The sequence below is a fragment of the Aegilops tauschii genome, chromosome 4, assembly GCF_002575655.3.
Source record: "Aegilops tauschii subsp. strangulata cultivar AL8/78 chromosome 4, Aet v6.0, whole genome shotgun sequence".
Lineage (NCBI taxonomy): Eukaryota > Viridiplantae > Streptophyta > Magnoliopsida > Poales > Poaceae > Aegilops > Aegilops tauschii.
In genome coordinates this window covers 14,169,905-14,180,331 of record NC_053038.3, presented here as the reverse complement: position 1 = coordinate 14,180,331, position 10,427 = coordinate 14,169,905, and the positions used below count along the sequence as shown (strand labels likewise).

Sequence of the window (10,427 nt, the reverse complement as noted above, 5' to 3'; positions counted from 1 at the left end):
CCACAAGGGCAAATTTGTGGCAGCAGCAAATGAAAGGTTGAATTTCTGTTATGATCAATTTTCGGCTGAAGCAATTGCAGTCAAGTTTGGATTGAATCTAGCTAAGATGGTGGGGTGCAGTGAAATAGAAGTGATGTTAGATAATTTGGAAGTGGTCTTGACCTTGAAAGATGGTACTTCTAGCTTAGTTGCAAGTGCCATTTTTATGACTGTTATTATACGTCGTTAGATTTTAATCACGTTGTGTATGATCATTGTAATATGGAGAGCAACCAGGTCGCTCATGAACTAGCTAGGCTAGCTAAGTACTCTCCCCCTAGTATCTGGATGGATTCTCCTCCGAATGAGGTGGTTCCCTTGGTTGTAAACGATGCTACTCCATTGACTGAATAAACGAGGAACCAATTTTTCATAAAAAGGAAACAGAACTTGGCTCTTGTCTTCCATGGTGGCCAAAGTAGTACAGGGGTACTCCTAGGTCCAAAAATTTACCTAGGGCGGCCGCCACTACACGACCCCACGTTGGATCCGAGAGTTCCATATTTCCAACTCTATCTAATTCAATGGCCTTGGTGAAAATGCACTTGCGGTTTGGAAAATATTGGCCTCCGTGGCCCTTGCCCTCTGACTTAACGCAACTAAATAGGTGTATGAAACACAAGGACCACAGTGCTACTGACTGAAGTTGAAGAAAGTAATTGGCAAACCATGAACCTAAACCCGGCAGTACAGCTAGTTTGTATTGATTCCCTTTTTTTTTACTCCCTCAAGTATCTCTCAAAAATGAAAATTGTTAGTATCAGATTCAGACTTCCAATCAAACTGGACTTCTTTCTTCTCACCTTTTCTCTTTTGTCATGTCACATGTGCATCCGAAGGTTTATATAGATAGGAATGAGCAAGAAATGTGGGAAAAGGTATAAGATGCAATAATGAGGCCAACTCATGATACCAGTATGGTGGAGATTTTAGGGGACAGAAATAAACATCAAATAGATGATAGGAATGAATGCCGGGATGCTACGTACAACCATCGTTAGTGATATATGTCCAATACTCCACCTAATCTTAGAGACGCATATGTAAAGTGGTGCATTACATGTGCCAAATTTTGAGGTATTTTTTTGGCAAATTTGCACAACACCACCGATTTATAGACTTTCATCTGGAACACTATTTAGCCAAATCTCTATGATAATCTATTAAATGTAGTCCAGATTTAACTTATGCTCTGGACAAATACATATAAGGAGAGATACCTACAATGACATTGCTTATGGAGTACATGGTTTTAATTTGCTTCTCCTTTCTAGCTAATGCTGAGTGTACACCATATATCTTGAAGTTTTGTTTTACATTGATCCATGCAATTCAAAGCCTAAAAGAATCAACGAATCAAATACCAACTATTGGACCATACTCTAACTATAGCTAGTTTGTCGTTGCCTCTAGGAACAAACTCACTACAATTTGTATCTTATTTTTGTTGCCAAGTATTTTAGGGAACATAATCCTTGAAACAACTTCATGATATCCAAGTTTTTCATACTCAATGTAATCCAACTTACAACAACCATATGCAGCACACCATTTATAACCAAAGTGTCATCACATGGTTGAAGTGATGATTCCAATGAGATCATGGGCACACCATTTTGAAACATATATAATTTCATATCAGTGCCTACAAGCAGGTATGCAACGACACGTCACCCATTTAATATATGCACATTGACATGTATGACTCAATGCATGTCAAACGGCCCTCAATGTATGTAACCTCATAAACTATTGTAACCAGGTGATGATGCTATTAGATTAAACCAGGCATAATATTTATCAGTCCATGAAGATGAGGCTCTAGGAGCCTTCCTCTTTGATTTAATTCAATAGGAGCGCTCGCACATATAGCATGTCGATTGGTACACGCAACTTAACAAGGCTCCAGGAGGGAAATCTAGTGTTGCACCTTTTGAGATTGTTCCCCTTTGCTCAAGATCTGGACTTCACTATTTGGAGACTAGCATTTTTCTCCGTTTTTTCATGATGAAAGTTGCCGCTTTATAGTTGAGGAGGCAAGGAATTTTTGTTAATCTATGAACATGACTTGTTTGTTTTTGTCAGCAAGATTTGATAATCTTGTGTCCGAGTTATCATATAATTTTCTTAATATTCCTGAAACACGTGCACGTGGGGATGTCAAGGAACTTGATGTGGAGTTGGTTTATGGTAATATGGTTATTTTTTTCTCGAAAATGATACTTAGCGTACTAAATTTATAAGAGAAAGGAATAATATAGATGATTGCTTATGAATTAGATGATCTTTCCAACAGTTCTTTCTACTGATGTGTCTAGTTGCTAAAGACATAAAATTGATATGGCGAAAATGGCAAGGTATAGTATACTCTCCAATGCTAGTGGTCATCTTCCACTTCGACACATCCTTACTTTTTGGCTACGTGTGCTTTCATTTGTTTCACATTTGAAAGTCTATAGGTAATGTGGTCATAATCAACAAGGGTAGAAGTGGTAGGTTTTGTTTAAATTGGCACCTACTAGTCTATGGTGTCGAACACTCATAAGAACCATTGAATATTTTAAGATTCAACTGCCACAAGTAGGGAAACCCCTTATAGGATTTTACTATTAGCAGCGCCCACAACTATATGGACGCTCCTGCTAACTCGCCTGACAGCCAACAGCGTGTGGGAAAAACCGGAACGTGGCAGTAGTGAGGGGCTTAGCGGCGTTCATTCATTCTAAACGCTGGTAGTGACGTGCATGAAGGTAGACTGTTTGCCGTAAATAACTGGTAGCGTGCACATGGAGGGAACGCCGCTAGTCTCACCTCATGTAGTAGCGTGTTGTTCTGCTCCACACGTTGCTACCGTGTTATTAATACGGATGTCAAATAGCTAATTCAGAACTACTAGCAGATAAATGTTCATAGGCAGTTGGACCAAGCTGGGACCATGTACTTGAGCGCAAAGGAAAAAGGAGACACAATGCATTTAGTTTCAGTCTTGAAGCAAGTATGCTTTTGGCTATATAAAGGTTCATAGATTTTTCTTCTTCAGTTCAGGTCACCAAAAGAAAATGCAGCTAGGAATGTTATTGGTCACAATGCATACCAGTATCACTTCAGCTATGACAACTAACACCTGCTTACCATCAGTCTTACAAGGGATGCAACATGCCACCTTCAGATGTTTGCAAATACGATACGTTGCAGAGTTACGTATTTGCAGCCCACCTATACTGGCCCACCCTGCTTCGGCCGCTGCGCGTGTGGAATATCAGAAATACACATCAAGCGGGCCTTGCTTCGGTAGACCCCCCACCACCACCAACAAAACGTAGAAGGGCAGAATGGTCATACGGAAGAAGGGTATGCCCACCTCGTATTATACGGTTGTGGCAGGCGTACGTAGACCGCACGCATGCAAAAAAAAAAAAAGAAACTGCCAGCACGATCTACCCGCCCACCCCGTCTACTCGCCCGCCCCATCCGATCGCCGCCGCCGCGGATCGCCGCCGTCCGACCCCGTCCGACGCCGCCGTCGCCGTCCCAACGGCGTGTGTCGCCGCATCTCATCGTCATCGTCCACCGCCGCGGACGTGAAAGGCCCGACGTGCCACGCCGCCTCCGCACCACTCTCCCCACCCCCCCCCCCCTCCCCGTCGCGGATCCTGCCAAACATCCGGCCGGTGGCTCGTCGTGCACGTTGCCGGCTGGTAGATTCAAGGCGGCGACAGTTGCCGTCGTCGAACGCCGGCGACGTCTACACCGCAGGGCAAGGTTTGTCATCTAAACCTAGCGGTCATGATGGATAGAAGTTAGGACTAGTTAAGTGCCGAATCTAGGATGTAAATGGAGGGTAGGCTTAATTTAAAAAACGCTATATTTTAGTCATGACGACATCACACAATGTGCACACACCGCTAGGCAACCTCAACTGGTTGTTTCACACAACACTAAAAAGTGTTGTTTGAACCATTGCATTAAGAAAAAATTCATGGTAGCTGCTGGGTTGATGGATTACACATCTTTCTCTTCTTTTGCAAACCAACATGAGTTTTTGTCCTTGTTGTAATCAGCACTTCAAATGTTTTGTAGTTCTGTGAGTTAGGTGTGTTGACATGGACGAAGAATCCACATTCGGTAGGGATGAGAATGATACTGATAAGGTGACTAAGACTGATCACGATAATTTGAACGAAGATGATGACAGCAACGACAATGATTCCGTCTCGTCATATGATATCTTACCTCCGGATGATTTTCATAATAATGAACATGTCGCAAATAGTGAAAACGTAAGTGGCGTATATTTTGATTTTATTTTTGAATTTGCAAAGTATGGCATGGCTAACTATATATCTTTGTGTACAAATTTGCAGGAAGATGTGGATGTTGACAATGTGCAACATAGTTGGCAAGAATCATTTGCAGATAACTTGAGCCAGGTTAGTTGATAGATGTTGTACATCGATCAATAGTATGAATTAAATGATAGTAATTGACATATATATTTTCAAATGAATGTTGTAGGAGGAGTCAGATGGTCCTAGCGGTGATCACGATGAGGGAGAGATCGATATTGAGGAGGCTCAAAGGCAGCAGAAGATGCTTGAGACACATTGGAAGGTCATGGCTATGACCTTTCGGTCGCAAGGGGATGCATACATATTCTACAACAATCACGCGAAAGAGCACGGGTTTAGCATCAGGAAACAGAAGGTGAACCGAGGTGCTTCAGGAATGATACGGTACCGGCGGTTTCTTTGCTCCAGGGCAGGGAGAAGGCAGAGCAAGTTCATAACCATGGAGGGCCGCAAGCACAGGCTTAGACCGAAGACTCGTTGCGACTGCGGTGCACATATGGTGGTGAAGCTGGACAGAGAACGTGGCGTTTGGTTCGTCGCATCATTCGTGGATGATCACAACCACGCGAAGGCTCGTCCCGACGAGGTTTGTTTTTTGTGGTCACACAGACGGATTGCAGATGGCCAGAGGGCTGAGATATTGGCGATGGAAGCGACCGGGATAAGAAAGCATATTATAATGGACAACTTCATCAGCAGATACGATTCGTATGATAAGTGCGGGCTTATCAGGAGGGACATTTACAATCTTTGTTGCAGAGAAAAAAGAAGCTCATTGCAAAGGGTGATGCAAAGACGACAGTTGGCATTATGAGGAGCGGGAAGGAGAACGACCCTGAGTTTTTCTTAGTATGTGCTTGACAAGGAAGGGCGACTGAAGAGTATGTTCTGGTGCGATGCACAGTCGCGGAGGGACTATCAGGACTACGGAGATGTGGTCGTGTTTGATAGCACGTATAAGATGAACATATACGGTTTCAGCTAGAATGCGTCCCCTTCTCTTTCACTACTTCCTTCGTGTTGCATTCTGAAAAAAGTATTTCAGCTAGAATGCGTCCCCTTGAAGCATTAACCTCATCTTGATCGAACTCAAATGTCCAATCATCTCCGTCCCAGTTTTGAACGCATTTCACCACGAAAAGACCACAAGAGACTCTGCAAGAAACCACAAGTCAATTATTGATGGATCATACAAGTACATACTAATTCAACATTTGCAACATACCCGTCTTCTTGTTTAGGCATATCGTACTCCCTTATTGGCCAGGAAGATACGTCAGGATGTTCCGTTCCAATAAGTGCATTCACCTCCTTTGTATCATTAGCTATTTCTGCCCTCTGAAATAAAAATGACAAATCCATATGAAGTGTGTTTCGAATAACTATATATTGTTTTATGTAACGTTGTAAGCTTACCAGCTTAGCAATCTTTGCAAGAACTCTTTTGCTGCATTCACCAGTAGAGTTTAAAACTTGAAACTCTTTTTTCTTGTTGTGCATAAGAACTGTTATCCAATGATTTTCTTCCACATGAAAAGGAAAGTATGCCTACAACAAAGTTTATTCATGTTGGTGTACACACATATAGTTATGTACTACGAATGATCATACTAAACTGAAGTACCTTATCTTTGATGAAATACTCTTCAGTAACTCTAGACACCATTTTAGTTTGGTTTGTGAAATGATCCATAAAATGCCTCTTAGAGTTGTTAACCTTTCCATCAACACGAAGAATAAGCCAGTGGGACACCCAAGATGATAATATGTGACGGTCAGCACGAGGATTATGGGTCTGCATATGGTTGCAATAACTATTGATGACCTACAAAATAACATAACAGCAATACGCCTATTAGATAATTTATGTAAATGACATGTACAACTTAATAAATTATTGCTAATACTCACACCGCCATGCAACCACTTTTTCGAAATGATGGCTTGAAGCATATCAGGTGTACATGTTTCCCCACCAATTCCCGTCATGTGCACGACAGTTTTGCTGCAAAGCTTCTCCGAGTCTGCCAGTGTTTGGATATAAACCTTCGCGGCCTCTATGTGATCCTCATTAATGTAATCAGTATTAATCATAGCAACTCTTATACCAAACAGACCTAAAATAGTAAGAAACAATGAGTTAATAAAGTGTGCATGCAAGGACAGAAGTATGTTGCAAGAATAAATTACCTAGCACTTACTTTTCTTTGCACGTTTACGTCCACCGTTCTGCTGGTAAGGTGAAAGACAGTATTTTGACTGTTTCCTCTTGCGTTTCCCATCATTCTCCTGAGTGCCATTTTCTTTCGCATTTTAATACGGGTGTTCAGACTATCCATACTAATCTCCTCAGATTTATCGGCGCTAGACCCGTCTGACACTTCATTCATGTTCTTGGGGGTTGAAGTAATAGCTGGAAAGTCATTCGTGTCTACCGTCGCAAGAGATGGGTTGGGTGAATTACCATTGTCCTCAATAACGAAGGGGTCGCCTTCATCTCCTGTACCAGGTGTGTTGTGATGCACACCTTTCTCACACGCCAATTTCCTCCCGTTCCCAGTGGTGAAGGATGCGTCCACCCTGTTGTCCATATCTTCTTTTGCAGGAGTCGATTTTACATCTGTCCAATATTTTGATGATTTGTATTTTGATGGACCATACTTCCCCACCCAGTCTTCACTATGCTCCACAAACTCAATGTCATCATCAGACCCCTTGTTTGGCTTGAAGACAAGACCTTTCTTCTCCAGCTTCTCCACTACTATCTGCAATGACACATCGAAAGCATTAACTACATGCATAAATTATGAATAATCCCATGTAAACTGAAGTACACATCACTCATATTACCTCAGCACATTTTTCAGGGAGAAGTCTAATTTCTTTTTGCATATCTTTGATGCATTTCATCACTTGATGTAATGTAGTATCCCTGCTCGATGAAGCCTCGTCTCTATTATCTTTCTTTTTTTGGGCACGATCTTCTTGCTCTAATTCTTCCTCCGCCTTTCTTCCTTGTTGAGCAATTAATGTCTACCTGTACATCTCACTTATCACATCATCAATCTGTGACAGGTTAAATCAATTTAAATTTCTCAACATATAGATAGTAAAATAAGTGCATGTAGTACAAACCAATTAAACTTACCGTCCCATTACCACGGCCGTATGACGTGTCGTACGCGTCACGCTTCTTAGCCTCATCTTCTGACCAATTAAGCATCAACGGATATTCATGAGCCAGTGGATCAAATGCCTCATCATCCAGTGGCTGCACTTTCTCCCAAAACATGTACTGCATGAACATGAAGTATATTAGCAATTTTTTTCACAAACTATAGTTGGAAAGAAACAAATATAACATAAGATTTACCGGTAGGAGGGCAAGGTTTCCGATCGGCCAAGTAAATTTTGTAAGATCTGATAAGGTCTTTGTGATGCCTTCAACGCAAACGCGTAAAGTAAATGCGTTCCAATTAAATGCTTTGATGGCCTCCACATCGTGCACTAACTTGTAATAAGCATTAGGAACTTCTTTCGTGGACTGCGGTGCAAGAACCGTGCCTAGAAGAACCAGAACAATTCTACGGAGAAAATCATCATCGTACGTGCCACTGGCAACGATGTTCTCAATCAGCTCGTCTATCATCATTTCCCCCGTATTCGAATCTAGAAAGTGACTAGGCACCTTAACCTTCGCCTTTAACCCCCCTTTTCCTAGCGCTTTCATGGCATCTTTGCCCTTGTTCTGTAGCCCGAAAATGTCAAACACATCTTGGGTGCGCAATGATATCGCACCGTTTTTTGATGGCATGATGAACCTTTTTCTGTCCAACGCATATGATTTAATAATGAACTTGAGCAAACATTTTTGCATGAGCACAGTAGGAATCATCAACATTTTTTCAAGACTAGTGCTTGCAAAACGTATTTTCTGCCTAGAGTTTAGTTTGCTGTCCAAGAGACACCACTTCTCAACTGAACAAAAAATCTCTCCGTACTCCACCGTCGCTAGGAATAGGAGAAAAAATAATGTTAGCTACTTTATATGGGTTCATGATAAACATGATGAATGCATAGTACCTCGTGCCATGGGATCAGGGCCGGCCCTGGGGGACGACGGCGCGGTGGCGTTGGTGGCAGATGGCGTTGGTCGCAAACTGTAAATAAATTCATAGATATATAAGCTCATTCACATTAGACATAATCAATTACACATTCCAAGGTGCAACTTAGGGTGTGTTTGGGAGCAAAGTAATTTTGAAGTTTTTTTAGGAATACTATGATTTCTGAAAAAAGCTTTGGTATTTAATACTTTGAGGTGTTTGGACTAAAACAAGAATGTGGTTTAAGATGCCATAGTATCTTTTATACCATGGTTTTTCTGCTGTATATACCTACAAAAACTGAAATAGGATCAGCTGTCATGCATGCATAATTATTACCAAAACTATAGCAAAACTACACTATAGCCAAACACTTTGGTGGTTTTGACAGAACTAAGAAAAACTATGGTTTCTAATAACCAAAGTATTAGTTGCGCACACATTAGAATACTCAAAGAAGCGATACACTTGCTATCTTCCAGGCGCGACTCTCGGTAACACAATGAGTGGCACATGCAGCCCGCTCTCAATCAACTAACAAACTGTAACTACACACTCTACTGACTTAGGACAAAAAATTCTAGGATCAAGGTTATCCATGATAAAGCACATGAAACGTGCAAGTAGGTCTGAATCTGTGTTCACCTACTTGGGGGCGTCGGTGTTACGTGTCTTCGGGGGCGAAGGCGTCGGCCGCAGATGGCGTCGGGGGCAGATCGTGTCGGGGCAGTCGGTGTCTAGGGCGTCGGCGTGAGGTGGCCTCGGCGGCAGATGGCGTCGGGGCCGTCGCGGGCGTCGGGGGCGTCGGGGCGGCGTCGGCCGCAGATGGCGTCGGGGGAGGCGGACGCAGATGGCTAGGGTTGGGCGGCGTGTACTGGCGATCGTGGACGCGGCGTGGACTGGCGATCGTGGAGGCGTGGAGGCGGCGTCCACTTGGGCTTTGACCCCCGATGGATATGCATGTATACGCGCGGCCTATCCATTAATTTTTTTCTACGAACCCATTCATTAGTTTTTTTGCCCTATCATTAGTTGCGTTGGTTTTTTAAAACAACCATTATCGAAAATACATTGATTGATACGTACTTTTTTTGACTCCGCCAAATGGCACGATACTTTTTCCACACGTTGGCATCACCCTCGACAGCACCCACGCCAATTTTCATATTTTTCCGGCCCACGATGCATTTCCTAGAATTTTCCCGGTGAAAATGCCCTAAAACACTGCCCGGACGTGACGCAACGTTCGTTTTGTGTCCGTTTTCATTCATTTCTTGCGTGGGCCCCTACGTCGGCCGTGCACACATGTATGCACACTTTGGTGCCATTGCATGCATGCGATCACGTAGCCCCAGTGCAATCAGCTCCATTTCTGTGTGCCGGAGAGGGGGTTCCCAACTATTTTTTTGACTCCGCCAAATGGCACGATACTTTTTCCGCACGTTGGCATGACCCTCGACAGCACGCACGCCAATTTTCATATTTTTCCGGCGCTCGATGCATTTCCTAGGATTTTCCCGGTGAAAACCCCCTAAAACACTGGCCGGACGTGACGCAACGTTCGTTTTGTCTGCGTTTTCGTTCCAACCTTGCGTGGGGCCCTACGTCGGTCGTGCCCACATGTACGCACCCTTTCGTGCAATGGCATGCATGCGATCACGTGGACTTTGTGCAACGAGCCCCGTTTTGGTCTACCGGAGGGGGGGTTCCACACTAGGTTTTTTTTTACTCCGCCAAACGGCACGATACTTTTTCCACACGTTGCCATCACCCTCGACAGCACCCACGCCAATTTTCATATTTTTCTGGCGCACGATGCATTTCCTAGAATTTTCCCGGTGAAAATGCCCTAAAACACTGCCCGGACGTGACGCAACGTTCGTTTTGTGTCCGTTTTCGTTCATTTCTTGCGTGGGCCCCTACGTCAGCCGTG

The 10,427-nt window shown here is 43.3% G+C and overlaps 1 protein-coding gene across 1 annotated transcript; it reads right to left on the bottom strand.

Annotated features, from left to right (window-relative positions):
• Positions 1-5,365: 5,365 nt before the first annotated feature.
• Positions 5,366-8,040, bottom strand: LOC141021604 (uncharacterized). Its single transcript, XM_073497449.1, has 8 exons — positions 7,843-8,040; positions 7,537-7,683; positions 6,709-7,153; positions 6,435-6,505; positions 6,013-6,213; positions 5,805-5,936; positions 5,614-5,726; positions 5,366-5,543 (listed from the first exon to the last, which is right to left on the bottom strand). Exons 1-8 carry the CDS (start codon positions 8,038-8,040, stop codon positions 5,366-5,368), a joined length of 1,485 nt encoding a protein of 494 aa, XP_073353550.1.
• Positions 8,041-10,427: the final 2,387 nt, after the last annotated feature.